Consider the following 27245-nt stretch of genomic DNA (forward strand, 5'->3'; position numbering starts at 1 on the left):
TTATACATTTTAAGTTAATAATTGTATGGTATGTGAATTATTTCTCAATAAAGCTGTTAAAATATATAGTCATATAAGTATAGTATGGTTGACTTATCTATTCTGCTATTGATGGCTAATTGATTATTTCCAGCTTTTTGTTATTCTGTTCCCAGTTTTTTTTTTTTTTGTTATGCTGAAGGATGCTGAAATGAGCATTCTCACACACATTTCCTGATGTATAGGTATGAGATTTTCAACAGGGCATATACAGTTTCTGGTATTAGAATTTCTGACTTGTAGGAAATGCACAGGTACAGTTTTGTGAGATAATGGTCATGTTTTTCAAAGTGGCTGTACCAAATTGTACTTCTCTCAACAGTGCATCAAATTCACACCTTCACTGATAAATGGTCCTGCCAAACTTGACTTTTGCCAGTCTTCTGAGTGTAAAATGGTTACCCTTTGCTGTCTTAATGTGAAGTTTTCTGATAATTGATAAGATTAAGCATTCTTTTCATGTGTTTATTCATACCAGGATGTTTTCTTTCATAAGATTCTAGTAATGTCATTAGACTATTTGTCTTTTAGGTAAGAATTAGTCCTTTGAGTACTCTACATATTAGTTTTTATTACAGTTGTATATGTTACAAATAAAACATTCTCTGCTAACAGAATCTATGTAGTTTCTCAATTCAGATAGCCAGAATTTAAATGTTGAAGAATACCTAGTTTTTTAGCATCTACTGGTTCCTGATTTTCATATAAAAATTAACTGGAATTAGGGTAATGAGGGGTAAATCAAACATTGTATTCAAATATGTTTGGTTCCTGCAGCACCTATATTTTTTCTTAGTCTCTAACTTAATTTAAATTTAAATTTAATTTATTTTTTTGTAATCCAAACCCAAGGATATACTCACTGGAGAGGGAGGGGGAGAGAGAGAAAGAGAGATGTAAGAGAGAAACAATGATCAGTCACCTCACATATGCGCCCTAATCTGGAATGGAACCCACGACCCAGGTCTGTGCTCCGACTGGGAATCAAACTCTCAGCCCTTCAATGTACAGGTCGATGCTCCAACCAACTGCGCCACATAGCCAGGGCAACAGCAATTCTTAACTTTAATGTTATGTTTATCAATCTTTTCTCTTATGAGTAAAGCTTTTTTTTGGGGGGGTCTTACTAAAGAAGTCCTTTCTTATCTTGAGATTATAAAAAGTTTTCTATATATTCTTCTGAAAGTTTTAAATTTTAATTTTTCACATTAATTCTGTGATCTATCTGGAATTAAATTTGGGCATTTGGGCATGGTAAGGAACAGAGAGAGATCCTACCAAATGGCTAGCCAATTGTCCTGACATCCTGTATTTCAGAGACCATTCCCTGGTGGTCTGTAGGGCCACCTTTGTCACATACGAAATCCTCATACATTTGTGATTCTGTTTCTGTTCCAAAAGTGTTAGGTTTGCTTTCCTCAATTATCTGTAATTAATCTGTAGTTGATTTTGGTATATGGTATAAGGTAGAGATTTAACTTCACCGTTTTTTCACATAGATAACTAATTGTACCAGCAGCATTTATTGTCATAGGTTGATTTCTCTGACCTGTATGGGTCTGTTTCTGGCCTTTCTTCGTTACCTCTGTTACCTCTTTCCCAGCAGCACCACTGCAATGGTTTACTTCTCATCACCTTATCACTGTCTTCATGGCTGTGAAGGTTAAGTCCCCCTTTATCAGTCTAATGTCTTGGCTCTTCTTAGCCCTTTACCTTCCACAAGAATTCCATTGGAGTTCTGGTAAAAATTTCAGTGAGTTTATATATTAGTTTGAGGAGGAAATGATATTTTCATCATTTTGCATTTACTAGCCATAAACATGTCTCTGCTTTTATGTATACCTTCATTTATGTCCTTTAATATAATTTTATGATTTTTCCATAGAAAGCATGCTTCTCTTTTGTTAAGTTTATTCATAATGTGTTTTTTTTGGTATCTAGAAGGTCATCTTTTCCACAATTATATTGTCTGGTTGATTGATGCAACAATATTTGCATGTTGATCTCGTGCCTGATGACTTTGAAGGTTGAATGGTGCATACCTAACCTAGTGCATACCTATCTGGGCTGCCATAAATATTTTAGTGTTATCCATGACTAGTAAACAATGATTTCTTTCTTTTCAATCTTCATTTCCCTTCCTCCCCCTTTTCCTATTGCATTGGCTAGCACCTCCAGAACAAAATTAAATAGAAGTAGTAATAGAAGGCTTCCTTCTCTTATTCTTGGCCTCAAAGAAAATGCTTCTAATAATTCGCCATTAGTTGTGAGGTTTTATCTATGTTGTAGGTAGATGTACATAAACCAAAGTTGAAGAAGTGAAAATAAACTACAAAAAAATTCAATCTAAGATGCATATTTTAGATATTAATTTTTATATTTTGGATTAGGGGGAAATCAATATAAAATTCATGGGAAGACTAGATAGTTGGAAACAGCCTAGATATTTAAGGAAAAACAATTCACAAAGAACCCTAACTATAAAAATATCAACTAAGTATTAATTCAAGCTGATTAATTTCTTAGATTTAAAAAAAACTACAGTGACAATCACAAAAATGAATCATGGAGGAAATTCTGAGAATTATGTGAGATTTATTTCAGAGCATTTTATGACCTGGGATTTAATGTGGTTGAAGAAATTAAAAATAACCAGGGACAGCTTAGAAATGAGCCCTAATAAGAGAGAAGTGGGATGGCTTTTGAATCTCTATGCACTTGTGGTGGGAACTTTTTCCTGCACTTTTACAGAGGCATTGATCATTTTGTAAAGGACTTGAGTGATCACCACCTAGAGTTTTTCCTACTTGGCTCTTTTTCTGCCCCTTCTGTTATTTAGGTACCTACTTTTCTGTCTTTTGGTAATCTCTGACTTTTCAAGGTCATCTTCCTGGTCCCTTACTTAGGCCTGTCACACCCTCTACCCTGCTGCCTGCAAAAACTCTTGAGAAAAAAAAAGGGATTCCGCGATCAAAGGAGTTTGGGGATTATGCCGTCAAGCAACATCCAGTAGCTTACTTTACTGCAGAACTTCTAGAACCTTCTGTACTCTCATATGCATTGTGAATCTCCAAAAGGGAAATAAAGCTGGCAATATTTCCCTGTGTAGATGTGGTTGTGAACAAAAGCCAACACTATCTTTGTGTCATGGACCATGCTGTTACCTTTAACCACCATTACTAAGCATAGCAGTCTCTAGTTAATGATCACCTGTGTTCCATACACTGTAGTCGTTAAGTATTTTTGTTAGTAATGGCCAGAATGGAATAGCAACTGAGATCATTATCAAGCTGGTGGTAGAACCAATTATAAACCATCATCTATCATAAGACTACCAGGAGATATGGCCCCTGGTGTATACTGCATTCTTTGTCCTTTTTTTCTTGTCAGTCATCTGTACTTGAAGTATATTATAAAAAATGTACTGTAATAGGGGTCTGGTAGCGAAGAATAATTTGTGGAGAATTGCTGGGTCGCCTGCTGCTCTGACCCTACAATTCTGTAAGTAAATTACCCTATAATAAATTCTGTTATATTTTGTGGAGTTGTATGCATCATTCTTCAGTCTGAAAATACCTTCTCACTACGGTGGCCATTACACCTTTGCCACATTGTTGGCCATTATCCAATTAAAACAATGGAACCCTTTCCAAAGAACACCTAATAACATATCATTAAACAAGTTCATTCTCTTTAAATAAAAACTCCCAGGTTCTTCAGTAAACTTTTCCTTGCTGGAAGATATATTATATGCTATCTCACTACTAGATGGTAAACTCTTTGAGGGCAATTTCTTCTATTCCCTTGAAGTATTACCTTATCTCATCTATATATTAAAACTTGGGTTTTCTTAGGCCTTAGGATGGGCACACTGGGTACCACCCAATAGTTCATGCATGGAAGATTCTTGCTAATTAAGTTAATTTAGTTTTTATGGTCTTTTTACTACATCTCCATTTAACCACTTTTGATGCTTTATTCAAGCTTCTGAGTGAGGCACTGATGAGCTAAAAAGATGAGTAGATCTAGTTTCATCTCCCAGAAGCATGTGTAGAGGCAATCAGACAAGTACATGGCACTAATTAAATGCTAAGCAAGAGTTACAAACCACCTTGGGGTTCAATGGAAAAACAATCAACAACTGGGTATTTGAAGGAAGGGGATAGGTAAGAATCAGGAACTATTTCATGGAGGTTGTATCATCTGGGATAAGCCTTAAATAAAAATATGCAGACAGATATTGGAAGAGTAGCATTACAGATAGAGAGTATAGCATGTGCGAGGCATGAAGGTAGAAAGGGGCAAATTCACGTGGCTGTTTGGCAGAAGCATATGGAGTATACAGGATGAGCTGAAGATTGGCAATGGCCATCGAATGGATAACAAAAATGTAAAGAATAGCTTGAATGCCAGCGAGAGTTATGTTAATATTATTGTCCACTGGGAGCCACCAAAGAACTTTTGAGTGAGAGAATGATGTGGGAGCCACTTGCTCCTTTCCTATCCTTTGTCTTCTGAGCCCTGGGTCCTTTGCCTCTGTCCAGCACAACAACATACAGAAACTTCAGCCAATGAATCAAACTTCTGGTCTCCTAATCTGCCTATCAGGTACCTCATTTTGGAGAGCTGTCCAGAGTACAACAGAAATCCGGGCACTAGATTCTAGTAAGGGCACGCCCACCCTGTGTAGAATACTATCACACGCTAGAATGTTGAGGAGAGAGTGTTCAAGATGAAAAATACAGACAAGAGGTCCTTGGTAGATTTAAGGATAATGCTTTGGCGAGTTATGATTTCAGAGTATTAAAGAGGAAACCAAATCCAAAAAAAAAAAAGATAGATGCAGATAGTAAATTCTGAGCGGTAAGCCAGTAGACTAGACCGTAGCTGGTCACACTTTCAAGGCAGCCCAGGACTAACATTGGTACTAGTGTGCTGTGAAGGGTGAAACCCAAACAGTTGGAGGTTAGTTTGAGGTCACTCACCAGGCCTTGGAAGCACTGTCCTCCTGGTGTAATGTTGAAAGGACCCGACCTTCCGGGCTGTTCAGTAGGCCTGGAGAGGCTACACATGTTTAGTAGTGTTAATGTTTTCTGTGACCTAGACTTACCCAGGTAATCGAGTGGGGCGAGCGAAGTACCCTTAGCACAAAGAGAGTCGAGGTCTGAGAAGGCTGGTGCCTGCTGGGGAATCACAAAGGGGGACAAAGCAAAGCTTTGGTGTATTGTTGCAGTCAGGGCAGGTCTCCAACCAGGCCCTTTCAGCCTGACGCGGCGTTCACCAGGGGCCGAGGATACCTACAGATAGGCCAGTCTTAGCTCCGTTTCTTCGCAGCACACGGCCTCGCCGTCCCGGTGGGCAGGGGGGAGCTCTGCCCGGGCGCAGTCGGCCTGGCGCCGCGGAGGCTGGTTTCGCCCTTGGCTTCGTAGATGCGCCGGGGAAGGCGGGACGCGCGGGGGCGGGGGTACCCGCCATGTCAGGCCTTCAGCTCCCCGCGGCCGCCTCCAGCCCGCCGCCCCCACAGCACAGCCGTCCGCAGCCTCAGTGAGGAGGAAGCGGGCGGCAGAGGCGGAGGCACCGCCCTCTTGGCCCGCTTCCCGACCTGGCGGCCTCTGCAGGACCCATGGCGGATTCCTCGCCGGTGCTGACCCTGCGGGAAGGCGGCCCCCGCGCGCCCCGGCCCTCGGCCCCCTCGCCGCCACCACGCTCGCGCTCGAGCTCCGAGCCGGAGGAGGCCGAGCTGTCGCTGAGCCTGGCCCGCACCAAAACCCGCTCCTACGGCAGCACCGCCAGCGTGAACGCCGGTGTCTTTGAGCGGCATGTGGAGCACCGGGTCTGCGCGAGCGACACGCTGCAGGGCATCGCGCTCAAGTACGGAGTCACGGTGAGCAGGGAGGGCCGCGCGGCTGCGGCGGCCGCGGTGGTGGTGGGGGGTGGAGGGAGCGAGGGAGGGTCGGGGGGAGGAAGGTGGAGAGCGTCTCGGGGCGGGGCGTGCGAGGAGTGGGGGTCGAGGAGGCGGCCACACGTCTCCCGGAGGCTCGGCCCCAAGTGCTGGCTCCGTGGGATGCTGGCTACAGCAGTGGTTGCCAGAGCTAGTCCTGTTAGCAGGAGGGGCAGGCCGCCAAGGCTCCCTCCCCGGGTAGGTGCATCGGGTTCCCGGCGCCCAGCCCAGACTCAGACCGATCTGTCGCGTGAGGAAAGCCAAAGAGGACCAGGGCTTTGGAATTACCAGGAGCATCGGTCACCCGATTTTCCGTCCCGTTCATGCAACCACGTCTATATTTACTCAAAGCCGAACTGACCTGTGTGTGCACTTGGGCAGAGAATTTTGTTTTCTGTGTAAACAAGCACTGTGATGAGTCAGGAATGGTAGTTGTTCCCGCAAGATGCTCTGGTTCTATCGATTATGCTTCTTTATTTAGAAGTGAAATTACACCCATGGGCTCACTGGCAACTGTGAATGTGACATCTGTCGCTAAGCAGCAGCCAAGAACTGTGGTCTGGGTGAGCTGGAGAGTTGTGTTTATTATAAATTTACAAGTGTGCCTGTCTTGGTCATATTGCATTACAGCTCTGGGAAGAACATGGAAACCTGAGGGAACATACTGTTTCATTAAAATTACTTATAATTAACTCTGAGCATTGTGGTGGCCTTTCTACATTTGAGTTATGTATCAATTTTCAATGTTCTTTCCTGAAGCACCTTAGAAGGGGATGGGAAGAAAGTTGATCTTTTCTATATCTCTCTCTCTCTCAAAGTGAAACTCTGGCCCTTGACCAAACGACGGAGACAGAGGAATCTATTTTGCACATACAAGCTGCTGTTTGCTTACCTAGCAGGTCCTTCCATCATGTAAAAATTTTGAGAGCAAAGATCTTGCTGCACAGGCATGTGCTGACATTATCCTGCCCTGGATTGTCCCTTTCTGTCCTCTTGGGGGTTTTCTAAATGTGAGTTTAGGACTACAGTTCTTATGTGCACTAATGCGGCCTGGTTTGGGTCAAAGCCAGAGGAAAGAAGTATTGGCAAATGACAGCAGCTACCTTCTGTTGAATACCTGCTAGGTGCCAGGCATTACATTTGTCATGTTCCATCTTGTTCTTATTTAATTTGATTTTCCTCCTAAGCCTTGAGATAGGTGTAATTAATTTCCTTCTTTACAGGTGAGAAGATAGATGAGAGGTAAAGATATTTTCCAAATATGCTTATTCATTGAGGCCAGCTTGAATCTGCACAGGGATAAAACATTTGCTTTTCTCTAGGTATTACTTCTGATTTCCACCCATATTTTTATCCTGGTGTTATCAAGAGTTCTCTAAACATCAGCTCTCTTACTGAAGAAGGAAAGTCTTTTCTGTCTAGTCTCTATGGGGCTTACCATCTAGGCCAGGGTTACTGCACCTAGGAATCCGTGACATCCAGAGAAGTGATACTTCCCTGGTCACTACCCACATCAATCTCTCTGCAACCCCCTGCCCTGTGTGGTTTCACTGGACTTGCTTAGAGCTTCTAGAGGTCTGCTCACCGCAGGACTCCACCTTAGATCAAATGCTTTTTAACCCTTGCTTTTCACTTGTATGGCTCCTGTTACTCGAAACGTCATTACCCCTTTCTGTTAAAGTGTAAATCACATTTTTCATTAGTTTTGTAAAGACACTTGGTTTTAACATGCTAAGCTGAGATATAATGAACTAGAATCTATAGACACAGTCTGTTACAGGGTTTTTCAACTGCAGCACTATTGATATTATGGACTGGATGATTCTTTGCTGGAGGGTTGTCCTTTGCATTGAAGGATGTTTAGCAGCATCTCTGACCTCTCCCTATAGATGCCAGTAGTACCCCCACCCCCAACCAGACATTGCCAAATGTTCCCTGGGAAGAAACTCACTCTTGGTTGAGAACCACTGGTTTATAACATATATATTATTTACTTTGGGCCCCGAATGATAAATTTCAACTTTATGGTTCAGGGCCTATAAAATTGTTGAACTTTTAACTGATGAAATTTTTAGAAACTTCTCCACTGATTATGTGGAACTAATGAAAGTGATAATATGTAACAGTGAAGTGATGTTCTTGCTTTAATTAATATCTGCACCTATTAACTGGACTTACTCATTGTAAATTGAGATTTTAGGTAGAAGCTGTAAAGGCAGAAAGGCTTTCCCGTTTCCCTGACTGAGCAGAAAGAATTTGAGTAAGTCTCTGACATTGACTGCCAAGATCATCAATATATTTAAACTGTTGTTTAAAGGAGTACGTAATGAGATGTTGGAGATTTAGAGACCTAAGGTGGTACACCTGGAAATTAAGAGTGAATCCAGGCAAACATTTGACTCGAACATCCCTGGCAAGAGCAGAGTATATCTCTACAGTCTTACTTAGCAGAGCAGGAACTTTCAAGGAAGCCTGTCCGTGGATGACTACCGGCCACCGGCTGGTAGTCCAGACAGGACCTCAGGCCCTCGTTGGGGGGCACTGATGAAAGCCAGTAGTGTTTTAGGTTTAGGGAGGTTCCCAGAACAAAGACTCTGACAAGAAGTGAAGATGGAGACCTGGTTGCCAGTCCTGGGTTACCAGTAGAAGAGCTTGGAAACTGGTTATCTGAAGTGGAACTCAATGACTAGCAGCAGTGTGCATCCCAAGATGTGGAAATAGTCGTGTTCCTCAAACTTGCCTGGATAGGAGAATACCCTGGGATGGACTAAAAAGAAAAGAGTCTAGCTGACCTCGAACCTATTGGGTCAGAACATTCAGAAGAGGGACTCAGGAATCTTTGTTTTTATACATGCCCTCTTTGCTAGTTCCCAAAGCACTGTCCCTTTCCAGAGGGCCTTCGCACTTGCTGTTCTGCTCCATCTGTCTGGAACACACTTCCTGAGAGCTGCACGCAGGGCCCGGTTCATGGGTGTGTGACCGTGCAGTCACATAGGGCCCCCTGTTTGTAAGAGCCCTGCACTTGGTTTAATGCTCTACTATTGCCCCCTGGAAGTTTTTAATAATTTGTCAACAAGGGCCCTGCATTTCCTCTTTTCACTGGGCCCTACAAATCGTGTAGCTGATCTTGGCTGTGCAACTTGCTCCCTCAATGCCTTCAGGTCTTTGCTTGACTGTCTCCTCCACGAGACCTTCCTGACTACTCTGTGTCAAGTTGCAGCTCTCCTCCCCTTTACCGCCTTGTTTTCCTAACAGTATTTATCCTTCATCTAATTTTTCTTTTTTTCCAGCTTCTATCTTTTTGGTGATACATTAGTGAATGAATAAAAATCCATGCCTTCATGGAGCTTATATTTTAGTCAGTGGAGACAGTAAGTAAACAAACTATGTTATGTGTCAGGTATTGATAAGCAAAATGAAAAAAATGAAGCAGGGAAAGGATAGGGAGGGCTCGTGGAGGAGGCTGCAGTTTAAAATAGTATGGCCATGGGAGACCTCACTGAGAAGGAGGTGAGGGAAGAAGCCATGCAGATATCTGTGAAGAGTATTCCAGGCAGAAGGAACAAGCGGTGCAAAGGCCCTGAGGTGGGAACCTAATTGACAAGTTCCGGGTATAGTACAGCTGGTGCTTAGAATGCAACAGGGTGTATTTGGACCAGTTAACTTAGGGCCATAAAGGCCATTGTAAGAATTGGCTTTTTCTCTAAATGAGTTGGGAAGCATTGGAGGAATTCGAGCAGAAGAGTGACATGATCTGAGCTGTCCATTAAAGGGATCACTCTGGCCCTGGCTGGGTAGCTCAGTTGGTTAGACCATTGTCCAATACACTGAAGATGTGGGTTCAGTCCTCACAGAGGACGCATACAAGAATTAACCAATGAATGCATAAATAAGTGGAACAATGAATCAATGTTTCTCTCTCTCTAAACTCAATAATTAAAAAAAAGACCACTCTGGCTGCTGCTTTGAGAATAGGCTGGCATGGGATGAGAGTAGTGGAGGTGGGGTTGGGTGCCAAGGCAGATGGAATGGAGGCTTTACAATAATGTAGGTGAGGGGGTAGTGGTTTGGACCAAAGCAGTAGAGAAGGAAGTGGTAAAATGGTTGGATTCTAGGTAATTTGTTGATATGCTATACATTTTCTGCTTATTTGTTTACTGTTTTGTTTATCTCTGCCCTAGAGATGGGCCAAGGGATCCAGGAAGCTTCTCTATAGGAAAGAAAATTGCGGACCTGGCCAGGGACTCCAGTTCTTCTGCCAGTGGCTTAGAAAATATCTTACTGACTCTTTCCACCATCCCTTCTAAAGTCATTTATAGTTATTAATAACTGACATTCATTCTTTTTTGACTTAACTTATTGAGGCTGGTTTGTTTGAGGCCCTGTGCTAGATGCTGGGGCTACAAGCTAATACGTGCTGTCTACTTTTTATTCACAGTGCTGCTTTCCCCCAACCTTTAGCTGCATGAGGAGCCAGGTTGCTTGTTATTTATCTCTGTATATTCTGTGTCCAGCCTGAGTCTGGCACATGGTGGGCCCTCCACATGTGTGTGGATTTAGTCCACAGGAAAGCCTGACTGGTCTGAAGTCACTGGGCCCTGGAGTTGAGCAGACCCCTAAAGATGGGGCTCAGGGTCCAGGCCAAATGAGGGGGTGCATTCTGCTTGACTTGAATTGCAAAGTTGGATTTGCGGCTAGCTCTCTAGCCTGCAGAAAAAGACTACTGCTGCAGCTGGTATTTGGTGCTTCTTTCTTCCCCTACCCCCAGCATCGGGTCTTTATATTGAATTAAATACAGATTTAGATTTGAATATCTTTACCAGAGTAAGAGGCATTTTAGAAAATGAATCTGGGAAACAGAAACTTTTGGGGCTGAGTTGAGAAACTATTGAGTAAAGTTCAAATTTCAGACATGAATTTGTTTGGGCTGGAATTTCCCTGGTTGTGCTTGTGTGCGCTGAGTCAGTAAGGCTCTTTACCTAACCTAGTTTGCTAGGTTTTGGTGTGGCTTTTGCAGTGATCTTACTCCTCTTAGGTGGATGTAAGCCTCTGGAGGAAAGTAACAAGCTTCAGGCAGCCCCTGTGAACTCTTTGTTTGGAAACTGTGGAACAGTGTTCAGAATAGAAACTGAAAGTGGTTAGGAGGCAGTGAGGGGACCTATTATTTGCACAAATATTTCTCGTCTGTTTACTTTCCCCTGGCAACTTGCCCATCCTCTCCCTTTGATACAGGGTGCAGCCAAAGGGGGCCCCCCCAAAAAAAAGATTTGGAATGGTGTCCAGAATTCAAAGTGTATGGGAGTAATGGAGAGACATATAAGATGTCCTCACCCCACCCCCACAGGTGTGAGTTGGGGGGGAAGGGACAGTTTTGTACAGCCACAGCCTCCTTGCAGCTAATCCATGGCATTGTCTTTTAACATATCTATAGCCTCTGGCGGTCACTTGGATATGTTAAATGGCTGTGGCCAGGCTTGGAGCTAGGGGGATGAAGTCACTTCCCCCCAAGATATAACTGGGGGCAGGTCCCCCCAAGTTACAGCGCCTGCGTAGGGGCTTGGAGAAGATTGGCTCGAGGACATGGGATGATTACTGCCCAGACTAACGATGGCAGCCCAGTAAACTTGTATTAATACAGAATACTGGCAGGTGTAACTGATCTTGGGAGGAGTCGGAAATAGGGGTACAGAGGAAGATGGGTGCTGGGATTTAAGAGCCAGGCACGGCAGCCATTGAGAGAGAGCCACGCGGTTTCAGCAGAGTGAGGACCCCCTGTTGGTGAGGTGAAAGAGGGAGCCACACGGTTTTGGCAGGGTGTGGACCCCCTCTTTCCCAGGTGAAAGGGAAGAACCACGCAGTTTGGCCAGAATGGAGATCCCTGCAGCCAGGTGAAGAAGACAGCCACATGCTTTTGGTGGAGTGCGGACCCCTGCAGCTTTGGTAGAAGAGGCCCACTCGGCTTTGGGGTGCCCCTTTGGCCGCGGGGCCTGAAAAGCAACAGAGACTTTGACTGGAACTGGATACAAAGGACTCTTGCCAGTGGACCATGAGAGGGTACCACAGTACTTTGGATTAACTCGAGATCCTGCACAGTGACACAGCTGACGGTGCCAGCGGCCTGCCACACAGACGTGTGCTCTTTTCCTGATTTACGGTACCCGGAGTTGGGACAAGAGGGAAGGGGAGCGCTGTGTGGGTGTAGGTGTACAACCTAAAGGACTTTGATATTTTAGTGGTGGCATTAGGCCTGAATAGCATTAAATAAACATTTTGTTTCCTTTTCACAAATCTCTGGCATTAAGAGATGTGTTTCCAATTGGCGGCGGACAGAAGGGCCCAGTAGATTTTAGTATTTTGGTTTTTGGGAGGGGCCCCTGTTGTATAGCAGTTTTGGGCATCCCTAGGTGGGCCGAATATTGTATTGCCCCTCCCACGGACCTCCTCTTGTTCGGTAACACCTTCTCAAAGCCACATGCCTCTAGTGCCCTTAGTCACTTTCTATTTTATTATCAAGAGTCTTCGCTTTCTCTTCCAGTCAGTTGCCAACCCCATGCACTTCTTGACACTTCTCCTAACAGAAGTCACTTTGCTGAGAAAAGGTGAAATGATTGTCACTTTAGGGGAACCAGTGTGGGGAGTTAGAAATGCAAGTGTAGTAAATCGTTTGTATTTACAACTTCAGCCCCTGCTGCTACTCGAAATTGTTGGCCCTTGCTGGTCAAAGGGAAGAGAACCATAACTAAATAGTGTCACTTGTCGTGAGAGGTATGGTAAAATCGTCTTTAGTATTTGGGAGGGGTCAATAGATTCTCACGTGTTCGTTTTTTAAAAGACAGCTTTATTGAGAAATAATTTACATAGCACACAACCCACCCATCTTAAGTGTGTAATTCAAGGACTTTTAGTAAATTGACAGAGTTGTGCAACCATCGCCAGAATCCAATTTTAGAACAGTTCCATCACCCTGAAAAGATCCCTGGGCCCATCGCCCTTACTCTGTGTTCCCTTCTCCAGCCCCAGGCAACCATGAACCCACTTCCTAACCTATAGATTTGCCTTTTCTGGACATTTCACATAAATGGAGTGCCACATATCCTTCTGAGATAGCTTGGGGAAGAATTAAATCCTGTTCCCCTTAGCACATGGCAGTGGAGGGGTCTGATTACCACTCAAATCTGAAGCTTAACAGGAGACAGTGGGGTGGTGAATCCGGCACTTACTCAAAAATGATTGGAGACAATTCTAGAATACTTAAGTCTCTTTTCTTTTCTGAAAAATGATAATCAAATGAGAGTTGCGTATTTATGAAAATATCCCACAAGCCACACAGTGCCGTGTAAATGTTGTTTATCCTGAAATGTCTTTGGAAGGATGTGTCTTTCTTGAGGCGTGGAGAGTGTTGACCTTACTGTAAAAGGCTTTTCAAGAGAGGCAACATGCATTGATTGAGATCAATAAGAATAACTATTTGGGAAACATTAATTCAAAAAGAAGCCTGATTAGGAGAAGGCGGCGATGGGTATTTATGAGAAAGGAAGGGGGAGCAGTGGCGTCAGTCGGAGGAAGACTTTTTTATTGGTTCAGATACTGTAACAGTGATGTTAATTCTCAACACTATTATACATTTTTAGCCCAGTAGTCATAGTAACTGCTTTCTTGTTATCTTTGCAAACAGTGTTTTGGTAAACAGTATTTCTTTAGGTTATTTCGCCCTGTTTTGGACATTCCAAGGTTGGAGACTTAAGACATGCAAGGCAGTTCTTCTTGTGTGGCAGCTCCGGCTACCTTTTAAAGTGGCTCCATTTATATTATCGTTTACAGGAGAAAGAAGAAGCAAATCTGACTGTTACTTTACCCGTTCGGCAGGTGGCCTGACGAGCTGGCCAGAGTTGCCTTCCGGGAGCGTCCTCGGCGTCCTCGGCAGCTGGCGTTCAGCTGCTTGTTGTGGGCCAGTTTTACAGTTTCCCCTGGAGTAAAATCACCCATACAGAAAGCATTTACGGGGGAGTCATTTTATTTTTTTGTTTATTTTTATCCTCCCCTGAGGACCTGCTTAATGATTTCGGAAATGGGAAAGGAGGAAGAGAGAGAAGGAGAGAAACAGTGATGCAAGAGAGAAACATCAATCAGTTGCCTTTCCTATGTGCCATGACTAGGGACTGAACTGCAACTTAGGCATATACCCTGACCAAGAATCGAACCTGTGACCCTTTGGTTTACCGACCACATTCCAACCAACTGAGCCACATGGGCCAGGGCTACAGGGGAATCATTTAAAATAAATTATTTTTAAGTTGTTGATGGCGCTTGTGCTACCTGATTTCATCGTGGTTGACCTTATGGCCATCCTGTTAGCTCTTATTTATTCTGTAATCTATTTCTTAGTAAGCAGACAGTAAACTTTATGCTTATTTTATTTTTAAATTAAACTTACTGGGGTGACACTGGTTAATAAAAACATACAGCTTTCAAGTGTACAACTCATTGAAACATCATCTGCGCCCTGCATCACACGCTCACCGCTCTTTCTGTCCCCATTTATCAGTAAACTTTATTGAGCCAGCTATTCAATCCTGATTAGAAAAGACTTTTGAAATGAAAGCATTCGATTGCTATATCTCTCCCCTCCTCATCTACCCCTAAGAAACAGAGGGTAGTTCTGTGTCACCTTGAAAAGGCCACAGTTTCTATTCTCAACATTAACGGGGCATTAGAAAATGTTGGACAGAGGACAGGAGGGGCAGCCATGGAGTTTTCCAGGTCTTCCCTGGACCAGGTTATGGCTTCTCCTCATTTTATGTGAGGCGAATTCCCAGAACATTAGGCCCATCTAAAGCTCAGATGAAAGTATAAAACACTCCTAAAACATCATTTCACTGTTAGGGGTGATTTACAGTCTCTCGTCTGTGCTATTGCGGTTTCCTCCATAACTGGCCTTCCCTGTTTCCAGGGATGCGAATCCATTTCCACAAAGCTGCCAGAGTGATCTTTAACTGAAATCCCATCCTGTCACTCCTTCACCGTCTGATGGCCTCCCCTCACTTTCAAAATGAATCCAGATTCCTTACCTTGGCATCCAGGCCCTGCGCAGCCTCCAGCCACACCATTTTTCCTGCTCTGGGGCCTTCGTGGCTGCTCTTTCTGGCTGGGATGCTTTGCGTCCCTCCTGTCCTTTTGCAAGGCTGGTTTCATCCCTTAACTTTACTGTATCAGAGTTTGGAGCCTGTGTAGTTGTTTCAAGCCATAGTTTGTAAAGGAGAACAAGCTAAGAGCATATTAATTGCCTCTGAAAACAAACAAAATACATGCCTCGGGGCAGTTATGACACACAGCGTTACTCATCCAGGCTTGTTTGCCTGAATTTTTTTTCCTTATTTTGTAGGAGAAATGTCTTTTATTAGGAGAAGTTCTTACCTTCTTCCTTCTCATTTGCTGAACATATGTTAGGATCTGCTCTTACCTGTTGCTTTCTCACGTTTAACCCAGTTTAATGATAATAGTTGCTAACATTTCTGAGTGCTCCTGTGTACATACATTGTTCTAAGTGCTTTTCATGAATCAAATTACTTAATCCTCATAATGATCATACTGTGTGTAAGGTACTGTTCTTAGCCCTAGTTTACAGAAAGGAAAACAGGTGTAGAGAATGCTTAGAAAGGGCAAATCTATAATTTAAACCCTGAAAATGTGGCCCCAAACCTGCATTCTAACTACTACCTTATATTAGACTCATTTACTGTTTTCACCTTCCTACTCAAAATTGCTCATCCTTAGATGGGTTTCTACCTGGGTGCTCACTATGTCTGGATAGCTCTGGTGTCCTTGATATTGGTATCCCATGTGTCATCTTAGAGCATAGCTATAAAAGTCAACATGCACTTTAAATGCTCGATGACAATACCGAGGTGCCAGTTCTGGCCCCAATGTAAGGAAGCTCAGGGACTAGTTAAAGAGGCAGTTCTGTTGGTGAGTCAGTCGTACATCAGCATGACAAGAGCCAGGGGAGCCCTGCAGGCCCTTTAATTCCTGACTACACCGGCCTTTAACTTGGTCACCTTCTCCCATGCTGTCATTGGCCCCACTTGGCTGTGAATGATAGATGTATCCGGATCCTGGCATGATACAGATAGTAGACTCAGAAGGTGTGGCCAAAGAGCATTTCATAAAAGGGCATTTACAGAAGTATGAGCAGAATTAAGGGATGGTGAAGCACCTGAGACTGACAACATCAGGGTGATATTATTCCCAGGCCTCAAGGCCAAGGGAAGGAGCAGTATAGCCAATAGGGGTCTGCCTGGCAGGAACTTTGTCACAGAGGGATGCAGCCACCTGAGTCAGGGTGTGGTGGCTCTCCTGGTGTCTTCCTTTGGAACACCTACAGGAATTCCAGGGACCAAGGGGCTTGGGTAGTACAGTTAAGATGCCAGCCTCCTGGGGTTCAAAACAGGCTCAAGAAGAGTGGGAGATGGATTGGGAGGTCAGAGTGGGTTTACAGAATAACCAACACAACATAACTTACTACCCATTTCTGGTCACTTCTCTGGGTGTATCGTCTATGCCTGTCCCTCTGACCTATATCCGTCCATCCGGCTATCTACCTATCAAACCATCCAACCATCCTAAGCACTTACTGCGTATACAATCTTTGTTAGATTGTGGGCTATGTAAGTAACAGTTCTCGTCTCGAAGGAATTCAGTTTGTGGATCCCAAGCCCTGCCTCAGCAATCAGATCCTGATGTTTCTGCCCTCCAATATTATTCCCAGAAAACAATAATGATTAGCAATTGTAGGTCCTGCCAATAAGCATTTCAGAGAGCACTGTGTCAGTGAGGGCTCTTTCATTCACAAGTGGCAGAGCAGAAAACTGAACTAAAATTGGCCTAAGCAAAAAACAAACAAAATGGCATTTACTGGCTAACAGAACTGAAGGTCCTAGGGTATCCTAGCTGCAAGCTTTGATGCAGGTCTGATTGCTCTCTTCTGAGATGGCCTCCTTGTCAGGTTCCAGGAGGTGGGAAGGAGGGTTCCTAGCAGCTCCAGGCCCATCTCCTTCCAGCAGGAAAAACAGAGGAACTTTACTCTCCCAGACCCAGTGGCTCTGAATCATTCTGAGATGGGACTGTGACCTATCATGAAAGCCAGGGCACTGTGACACACCAAAGGGCAGGAGTGAGTCACAGGCTCACCCTGGAGCCAGGGGAGAGCTCCGTGTCGTTGGAAGCTCGTGGGCTGGGAGAGATGGAGAGGTTGATACTAAGTGGTAAATACAAGGGATACTGAAGGCAGATTAGACTATATCTGAACCTGCTGTGGGTAAAGTATTCAAGTTATTCAGCTCTTTCAATTCTAAGCCTAGATTAGACCAGAGATACTTAGGAATTTTAGACTTTAATTTTATCTCTAAAACGAAACGGCCTATTCATGTTCTCTCTTTCTCACCTTTGCCTTCTCTCTTTTAACTAAAAACAAGAACACTAAAGACCACCCACCCTACACAAAAAATACTGCAATGTAATGTCTTTAAAAAAAGAAGGCTTTGAATATATTATTTGTGTGGATTCAGCTTACAGTAAGAAAGTAGGAGGAATAGAATGCATTTATTTAACATTTTTTCAGACTCTTTGAAGTAGACATCTAATTTTTTCGCTCAAATCAGTTTGACATTAAAGGATCTCCGTAATTTATTTCCATTAGTCATGAACTTTCATCCTGGTGTTATATGGGCCTTAGAGTCAAGCGGAAATTCCAGCTCATGTATTTAAAGAACCATATGCACTTTGTCCAAACAGTTATCCCTTGTGTGCCTTTATCTCTTCATTGGAAATGGAGAGGAGTAAGTACCATATACTGCCAGGCACTCTGCTAAATAGTCTCTATCCATCTCTATGCTTCATCTATCTATCTATCTATCTATCTATCTATCTATCTATCTATCTATCTATCTATCATCTAGCACCTATCTCCTCTCTGCGTGTATGTGTATAAACTCTCATTTAATCCTTCCAACAACCTTGTGAAGAATAGATACCTGTTTTACACGTGAAGAAACAGACTCAGTGAGAAAACTAACAAGCTTATGTTCGTACAGTCTTGGTAGAGCCAGGATTTGAAAGCAAGTCTGTCAGATTCCCAAACTGGCTCAGTACATACCTCATAAGAAAAAGTCATGGTGAAAATTAGTTGTTACAATGAATGCAAAGAGCCTAGCATGGTGCGAGTCCCAGGCTAGCTGGGTGAAGAAGTCTGCAGATACTTTATTATATGGTGTGATGGACATAAGAGTAGACACTTCAAAATAAGCCAGTCAGAGAAAGATAAATACCATATGATCTCATTTGTGTATGGAATCTGATGGACAAAATAAACTGATGAACAAAATAAAAAACAGCATGGACACATGGAACAGACTGACAGCTATCAGGGCGGAGAGCGGGAGGTGGTGCTGGATGAAAGAAGGGGAAGGGAGTAGCCAAAGAACACATGTGCAGGACCCATAGACACGGACAACAGTGCCGTGGTGGCCAGAGGGAAGAGGGGCAGGGGCTGGGTGGTGGTAGGCAAAGGGGGTGAAAATGGGGACGTCTGTAGTAGTCTCAACAATAAAAATGAAGTTAAAAAAGAGCAGGCACTTCTCCGCACACTGAGTACCAGCATAGTTTGACTCCTAGGTACACGTACCAGCATTGTGGACTTAGTTGGGCATGCCCCTGAACTCTTTTGGCTCTGTTTCATTTGTGAAAGGGAGATGCTAATATCTAGACTGCAGACCTGTTATGAAAGTTAAATGAGGTTAAATAATGTATGCAAATTCCATTCCCCATACATCCCCAACTCCTATCCCCATTTCTGTGCCTGGAGGAGCCATGCAAAGGCCATGATAGAGTGAGGTATTAACCTGTAGAAACCTGTATTAAATTCCAGCTTCTCCATCTGCCATTTGTATTATGGCTCTATGGGACACAACCTCTATGAGTCTGGTTTCTTTTACTTGTAAAGCGCAAGTACCTCTTCCAGTACCTGCTCCATTAGTTAGAAAAAATGAGATACTGTATGTAAAGTGCTCCCCACCTCCTTTCCTTAGCTGTCCCACTTCTACCCATTCTTCAAGGTCCATTTAAAAGTAAAAGAATCAAAATCAGAACCCCACCTTCCCTGTGAGGCCTTTCTTAATGACTGCAGCCCTGGCCTACACTGTTCTTCCAAATTCTCCTTGTGCGTGTCTCTGTACCACTGCCTACACCCATTGTGCTTACCACATATAATTCAAGAGACACAGGAAACACCCCATAAGTAAAATAACAGGGCTAGTAAATTTTTAAAAATCAGATCGTAAAAATTTTAAAATAGGGATGTAATTTTTTACACAAATGCTAAAAATTCTGTATTGCTTTAACTTTGGAGATTGAGGGCAGCTTGGTAAAAGCTGTCTTGCAGTGCAATTACTATAGTGGGGGAAATTAGTCTTTCCTGTTTTAAAATTAGGAGACAGAATTTCTTGAAACAACTGGGGGTATTTTAGGAGATGACAAATCCCAAATTAAAAATCTCAGATCCAGAGAGAGCATTGCACACATTTTGCACACATTGCCCGTATTTTTACCTGTGCGGTATGTAATGAGCCCTATTTCCGCTTTTATTTATTTGTAACTCTGTTTCCTTTCTTATATTTTAGATGGAGCAGATTAAAAGGGCAAATAAACTCTTTACCAATGACTGTATATTTCTGAAGAAAACTTTGAACATCCCAGTTATTTCGGAGAAGCCTTTGCTGTTTAATGGACTTAACTCAATTGATTCTCCTGAAAATGAAACTGCTGATGGCCGTTTTTCTCATGAAGAAGAGCTGGCGGTGGCTACAGAAGCTCTGTCTCCTCCCACTCCTCAAGCACCTGAGGTTCAGCCCGTGACACCTGAGGAAGTGTCAGCCAGAGATTTCCTGCAGAGACTAGATTTGCAGATTAAGTTATCCACACAGGCAGCCAAGAAACTAAAAGAAGAAAGCAGGTAAAAATACTCTGGTAAAGTGTCAGAGGCTGAATAATATGCTCTTAAGATATTTTTACTTTGTTAAAATTTCTTTTCTTTTTTTGCTTTAAGTAACTATATTTTAATTCCAGAAAGACATTTTTAATATATGAAATCTAAACAGCCACTGCATTCTGTGTAAGACTTTATCTGTTGCAATGCTTTGTCACCGTGGTTTATTATAAAAAGTTTGCTTCTTTGCTTTAATAGCATAACTTGTCCAGCTAGCGATTCTGGACCGCAGCCAGGTAGAGGCATCTAGTTGACACCCTCAAAGGAAGCAGTGCCTTAGAAAATACTTTGTAAAATACTGATCCTTATAAAATTTGTCAAAGCCATTGTGCATTGTTTGTTCCCAGATGCCTTTTTACGTAAGATCTCATGTGAGTTTTTTCCTTTGTTCTTTAATTTGGTACTAGGACAAACCTTTCTTTCTCCTAGAATATTGGTTTCCTTCTTCCTTTTGATTTCAAGGATGGCTCAACCTACCGTGTTTCCTTTTTTGCCCTGGCTACCAGAAAGGTTGCAACTAAAACTGGTGCTTAATTCAACCACTGTATGATCATTAATATATTTGTATCCTTCTCTTTCATCCTGATTTTTAATTTCTACTTTATTCATCTTACATGTATCCCCTTTGTCATAGGCATCTCAAATCCTTTTAAGAGATGAAATATCAAAAATATAAACAGATATAAAAAGAACATAATTAAATCTTCATTTAAGTTTCATTACTTTATTTAAATATAATGTAAATAAATATAAATATATAGCAAGTGCCATTCTTTTGTATGCTAACTGAGAAATTAAAAAATGTAGTCAGTAAAACACACCTCAGTGCGTACTTGCATGTCATATAACATTCAAGGCTCACACAATAAGTTGATACACACCTGCACTTCTTTGGCAAGTGGATATTAAGTTGTATGATAAGTGTAGTTGTTAGTTTTCTTTTTAAGATTTTATTTATTTATTTATTTTTAGAGAGAGGAAGGAAGGGAGAAAGAGAAGGAGAAAAACATCAGTGGGTGGTTGCCTTTCATATGCCCCCCTACCGGACACCTGGCCCACAACCCAGGCATGTCCCCTAACTGGGAATTGAACTGGTGACCCTTTGGCTTGCAGGCCAGCACTCAGTCCACTGAGCCACCCTAGCCAGGGTGTGTTAGTTTTCTGAACATAGTTTTCAAAAAATTATTTTATTGATTATGCTATTACCGTTGTTCTGCTTTTTCCCCATTTGCCCCCCTCCACCCATATGCCCCAGTCCCTCAGGCAAGCCCCCACCATTGTGCCCATGGGTCATGCATGTAAGTTCTTTGGCTTCTCCATTTCCTATATACTATACTTTGGCTATTCTGTAACTACCCATTTGTCTCAATCCCCTCACCCCTTCACCCATTCCCCATACCCTCTCCCATCTGGCAACCATCAAAACCCTCTCTGTGTCTATGACTATGTCTCTGTTCTTCTTGTTTGCTTAGTTTGTTTTTTAGATTCAATTGATACATATGTAGTGCCATTTTATTGTTCATACTTTTGATCTTCTTTTTCTTCAATAAGTCCCTTTAACATTTCACATAATAATAGTTTGGTGATGATAAACTTTCTTAGTTTTTTCTTGTCTGGGAAGCTCATTATCTGCCCTTCAATTCTAAATGATAGGTTTGACGGGTAGAGCAGTCTTGGCTGTAGGTCCCTACTTTTCATGACTTTGAATATTTCTTGCCAGACCCTTCTCTTGCAAAGTTTCTTTTGAGAAATCAGCTGATAGTCTTATGGGAACTCCCTTGTAGGTAACTAACTTTTTCCTTCTTGCTGCTTTTAACATTCTCTCTTTATCTTTAACGTTTGGCATTTTAATTATGATGTATCTTGGAGTGAGCCTGTTTGTATCTATTTTGACTGGGACTCTCTTTGCTTCCTGGACTTGCATGTCTCTTTCTTTCACCATATTAGGGAAGTTTTCTTTCATTATTTTTTTCAAATAGATTTCCAGTTTCTTGCACTTTCTCGTCTCCTTCTGGCACCCATGTGATATGAAAGTTGGACTTATTAAGGTATCCCAGAGGCTGCTTATACTGTCCTCATTTTTTTTGGATTCTTTTTTTCTTCTTGTTGTTCAGATAGGTTGTTTTTTGCTTGCTTACGTTCCAAATCATTGATATGATTCTTGGCTTCATCCACTCTACTTTTTCTCCCTGTAGATTGTTCTTTATTTCAGGTAGTGTAGCCTTCATTTCTGACTGGATCTTTTTTATGTTACTAAGGTCCTCACTAAGTTCCTTGAGCATCCTCATAACCACTGTTTTGAATTCTGCATCTGATAGGTTGCTTATTTCCATTTCATTTAGATCTTTTTCTGGAGTTTTGATGTGTTCTTTCATTCGGGCCATGTTTCTTGTCTCCTTATTTTGGCAGCCTTTCTTTGTTTATTTCTATGTATTAGGTAGAGCTGCTTTGACTCCATGTCTTGGTAACGTGGTCTAATGTAGTAGGTGTCCTGTAGGGTCCAGTGGCACAGCTTCCTCTATCACCCAAGCTGGGTACTCAAGATGCACACTTCATGTGCCCTGAGTACACCCTCTTTTTGTAATTGAGCCTTGGTTGCTGTTGGCAGATCAATGTGAGGGATTTACCCAGGCCAGTCAACTGCAAGGATTGGCTGTGACCACTTATCACCACTACCACCCTCCATGGAGGATCAGCTGTGCAGAAGCAGGGTAGTAGTGCTCTGACAGTGGTCTGTAGCTGTCCATTGGGTGTGTTAGCCCTGAGGTTTTTCTGGGTAGTTCGGGCCAAGGTCTTCCTCAACCTGTGTTTTGCCCAGGGCCACCCTGCCTGAGCTATAAAATAATCCAAGATGACTGCTAGTTGTGCTGAGCTTGGAGATTCCCAGGCAAAGCCACGCTGTGAATCTAGGCTGGCTGCTGTTAGTCCTGGGTGTGGGGCTCACTGAAACCAGCTGTTGTTTGAGAGGATTTAGGAAGTTGTGAACCATGAGCCAAGACCAGCCATTCATATGTAAAAACAGCTTGGATGGGCTCATAAGTTTGGTGGTGTGGAGTTTCTGGGGAGCTCCAAGGCCTGTCAAACAATGTTAGCTAGGTTGATGGAGTCTCAGATATGGCATCAACTTTTGCTGGCTCTGTGTGGGGAGGGTTTGGAAAAAGGACAATGGTCTCTGCTCACCTGGATGCCAGAGACTTTAGTTTCTCCCAGTATGCCACTAGTGCCTTTCAAGGTGCTACCCTGGTGCTGGAGCTTAGAAGGAGTGAGTTTGAGTAAGTGAGTCCATGTGTGGGTTCTTTAAGAGGAACTGCTTGGGGCTTTAGATGTTTCTTCCACTGACTCAATCCCCCTGATTTTTACAGCCAGAAGTTGTGGGGCCTTATCTTCCTGGCAATAGAACCCTGGGCTGGGAGGCCTGATGTGGGACTGGAACTTTTTGCTCTCAAGATACCCCTCCCAAATTTTTATCTACCACATGGGGGCGTGGGACCAGCCTGTCCTGCGTGTACACCCCTCCTACCAGTCTGGATGGACGTGGTTTCTTTAATTCTGTAGTTTTCAGACTTCCATTCAACTTGATTTCTGATGGTTCTGAGTGATGGTTGTTCTATATTTTAGTTGTAATTTTGATGTTGTTGTGCGAGGAGGGAAGCCATGTCTGTCTGTGCCTCTATGTTGACTGGAAGTCCTGAGTACATTTTTAAACACTTTTATGCTGTGTTCTTTTTTTTTTCAGAGAAGACGACAATCCCTATGCAACTTCACTCTATCACAGTTAGATGATCAGGGAGCATAATATCACCTGATTAAGTGATGGTTGGATCATAAAGAAACCAACAACTGAAGATTCAAAAGCATTTCTTTTGGACTCTGAGTGTACATCTTTAAATCACAGTTAAGTAGTTCCACCTACTGCAATTGCACTGAAGTGATTAGTTCCCTCTGGCTTTCCATAATTTTAAATCTGCATTATGGCATGAAACAAAATTATATCCTGAAGCTCATTGCTTTTATAGTGGTGGTAGTTTTTAGACTTGCTTTTGTAAATACTGTCTGACATAAAGCATCAAAGACTATTTACATAGCCAAGCTAAAAACTGTTTATTACTTGAGAACTCCCAGTGATATGAAAAATATGGTTTCTGTTTAAGTGATGCTGATTTTGCTATGTGTTTGTAATTAAGTGCTATATATTTCGATATGTATTACATATTCTGAATTACTATAAAGAACCAAATTTTGTCTGCTATTTTGTAAAAATAAACTACCAAAGTCTAAAAAAATAAACTATGTTTTTATATTTGAGTCTCTAATTTTTTTTAAATGAGAAAAAATTTAAGTTATATTTTGAAATAGTGACAGCTTTTCTTCTACTTTTATAGTTTTTATTATTTTAATTGCAATTTTGAAAAAAAGCTTCAATAATCTAAAAGCAAATCAATTGCTATTACTAGTAACCTTTGCATTTTTATATTTGATTTGATATGTTTCAGATATAGTGAAAACATGGAATATGATCAATTGAGGAAAAAAGCAATACCATGACCTGACACATTGATGAACTCTAGTTTAGATTTCATTGATAAGTCACTTTATAGAATTTTTGTAGGCACTGCTCATTTGAATTGAGGGTTAGGTTTCTATTTCCATAATTTTATTTGTCTTACTTTTATTATATGTATAGTTTATAGCAGGAAAAATTAAGCAATACATTATTTACAGTTAAATATTTTTTGGTCTCAATTTCTATTCAAATGTTGAGTTAAATAAATCTTTAAGCTTCCACAAAAATTCCTCATATTTGTTCCTTTCCAACATCCCAAAAGGGGTCTGCTTTCTGAAGGGCAATATGGACCTTTGTTTCCTGTCATTTTTGTTTCTTTTCTCTTTCCCTGCTTTCTTCTCCCAATTTTGTTCCTCCGGGTTTTCCTTGTATTAAGTAGGAAACAAGGGTCCTTAGGTGTGAGTACAGCAGGGTTTACAGTACCAGAACTGCACATGTCCAACCCTTGAGGCATGAATGGGAAATGGTAACTGTCTGCCCTTGCTGTGAATTTCTTGTTTATTCACAATGTACATAATCCCTTGTGTTTTGTTTTTATTTGTTGGGTTTTTTTTTTTTTTGCCTCATGTTATTATCATCTTTGATAGAGGATGATCTCTTGATCACGCTTTGCTGTTTTCTTGTATCGTATTACATGAATGATGGGGGGGGGAGTTAATTGGAACAGTAGAAAACTAAAAGAAAAATAAGTAAATAAATAAATAGAAGAAAAGCAGTGATGTATGTAAGAAAAGGCTAAGGGCTCTGTGGAGGCACAGGAACTTTAAAAAGTGTAAAGTTATCATGCTGTTTAACATAAAATTATCTGAGATTTGAGTATAACCCAAAAGATTTAAATCCAAAACACTATCCATAGGGACCCAAGATGGCAGAGGAGTAAGTAGAAGCTACACTAACTTCCTCCCAGGACCAATCTGGAATTACCACTAGATTGTAGAGAAATTATCCTGAAGAACCAACTGAATACTACCTGGACAGAAGCCTTATAATCAAGGACAGACAGAAGAGACTATTTCACCACAACATGACTGGTAGGAAGTGTGAAGGAGGCATGAGAGCACTGGCTGGGCTCCCATGGATGGCAGCTGAAATTCTGAAGGGATATTTCAGCAGCTGGGTGGTTTCCCCAGAGAAGTGTGGGGTCTAAACCCCAACCTGGGCTTCTCAGCCTGTAACACCAGAGGTGGGAAAGGAACCCAGAAAACATCCAGCTGTGAAAAGCAGCAAGGTCTCTGTCTGCCAGGAAGAGATGGCTGGAAATGGAGGGCTTCTAAAGGGCCAACTCACAACATTTTGTTTGCAGACACTTACCCTAGGCTCCAGTATAGAGAAGGCAGAGTGGACTAGAGATGCTTGAGGCTAGTCTTGGGCTGGTGGCTCTGGGGAGAGAACTTGAGGAAGCAGCTACCAAGATCCCTGTGCTGAGTCATCCCCCATACCACAGGAGCCATCGTGCTCAGGCAGAATACTCTCCTCCACCCAGCATTGGCCTGAGGGGAAGCAATAGCCCTACCCATGGAATTGCTCTGTCCCATACTGTGTAGCTTAAGCTGGGCTGCTGAATACAGCGTAATGCTATATCACTAATTAATTTAACAACTAAGGTGGATCTCTGGGAATTCTGAGACTTTAGCTGACCCTCCCTTAGGCCTGGTGTTGATAAAAGCCTGCCTTGGTGCATAGCCTGGTTCTTTCTGCACACAAACAGGCCCAGCAGAGGGAGCCTCATGCTGTAGATCACTGATAGCTTCTAACAGTTTGTCCTGGGCCAGTCACAAGCAGCATCTGACAAAAGCTTACACCAGAGTCTGCAGATCTACCTAATATGTAGAAGCAAATACAAAGAAGCAGCCAAAATGGGAAGACAAAGAAACAGCCCAAATGAAAGAAGAAGAGAATTCTCCAGAAGAACTAGATGAAATAGAGGCAAGCAATTTTTCACATAGAGAGTTAAGAGTAATGATTGTAGCCTTGGCTGGTGTGGCTCAGTGGACTGAGCAGCAGCCTGTGAACAAAAGGGTCACTAGTTCAATTCCCAGTCAGACCACGTGCCTGGGTTGTGGGCCAGATCCCCATTTGGGGGCACATGAGAGGCAACCACACATTGATGTTTCTCTTCCACTCTTTCTCCCTCTCTTCCCCTCTCTCCAAAAATAAATAAATAAAATCTTTAAAAAGAAGAATAATAATTATAAGGACATCCAACAGCATGAAAAAAGAGATAGAAACCATAAAAACAGACCAGGAAGAAATAAAGAATGCAATATCTGAAATAAATAATGTACTGGAAGGAATAAACAGTAGGTTAGATGAAGCAGAGGGCCAATTAGTGATTTGGAAGACCAGGTAGAAAAAAACAGGCAGAGCAGCAAAAAGAAAAAAGATTTTAAAAAATGAAGAGAGCATAAGAAACGTTTTGTACAACATGAAGTGTAACAATATCCTCATCGTGGGAATACCAGAGGAGAAGAGAGTAAGCAAGAAATTGCGAACCATTTTAAAAAAATAATGATAAAAAACTCCCCTAATCTGGTGAAGGGAAAAGACACACAAGTCCAGGAATCTCAGAGAGTTCCAAACAAGTTGGGTCCAAAGAGGCCTACACTGAGACACATAATAATTAAAATGACAAGACATAGAGACAAGGAGAGAATCCTAAAGGC

The 27245-nt window shown here is 42.3% G+C and overlaps 2 protein-coding genes across 2 annotated transcripts in view; one reads left to right on the forward strand and one right to left on the reverse strand.

Moving 5' to 3' along the window:
- Nucleotides 1–5480, reverse strand: part of TMOD2 (tropomodulin 2) — a 72275-nt gene extending 66795 nt beyond the window's left edge. Inside the window, exon 1 of the mRNA XM_037143036.2 lies at nucleotides 5150–5480. The gene's annotated coding sequence lies outside the window, so the exon portion shown is untranslated. The remainder of the gene's footprint in view (nucleotides 1–5149) is intronic.
- Nucleotides 5481–5560: 80 nt separating this feature from the next.
- Nucleotides 5561–24318, forward strand: LYSMD2 (LysM domain containing 2). Its single transcript, XM_037143037.2, has 3 exons — nucleotides 5561–5923; nucleotides 19654–19985; nucleotides 23755–24318. Exons 1-3 carry the CDS (start codon nucleotides 5663–5665, stop codon nucleotides 23795–23797), a joined length of 636 nt encoding a protein of 211 aa, XP_036998932.2. The 5' UTR covers nucleotides 5561–5662; the 3' UTR covers nucleotides 23798–24318.
- The last annotated feature ends 2927 nt before the right edge of the window (nucleotides 24319–27245 follow it).

This window comes from Artibeus jamaicensis, unplaced genomic scaffold (genome assembly GCF_021234435.1).
Source record: "Artibeus jamaicensis isolate MK-2021 breed Jamaican fruit bat unplaced genomic scaffold, CSHL_Jam_final contig_548, whole genome shotgun sequence".
Lineage (NCBI taxonomy): Eukaryota > Metazoa > Chordata > Mammalia > Chiroptera > Phyllostomidae > Artibeus > Artibeus jamaicensis.

Excerpts from the sequence above, each read along its gene's own strand:
- LYSMD2 (XM_037143037.2), top strand. The coding sequence starts at position 5,663 with ATGGCGGATTCCTCGCCGGTGCTGACCCTGCGGGAAGGCGGCCCCCGC. Across the intron at positions 5,924-19,653 it reads CGCTCAAGTACGGAGTCACG|ATGGAGCAGATTAAAAGGGC; the intron begins GTGAGCAGGGAG and ends CTTATATTTTAG. Across the intron at positions 19,986-23,754 it reads AAACTAAAAGAAGAAAGCAG|AGAAGACGACAATCCCTATG; the intron begins GTAAAAATACTC and ends TTTTTTTTTCAG.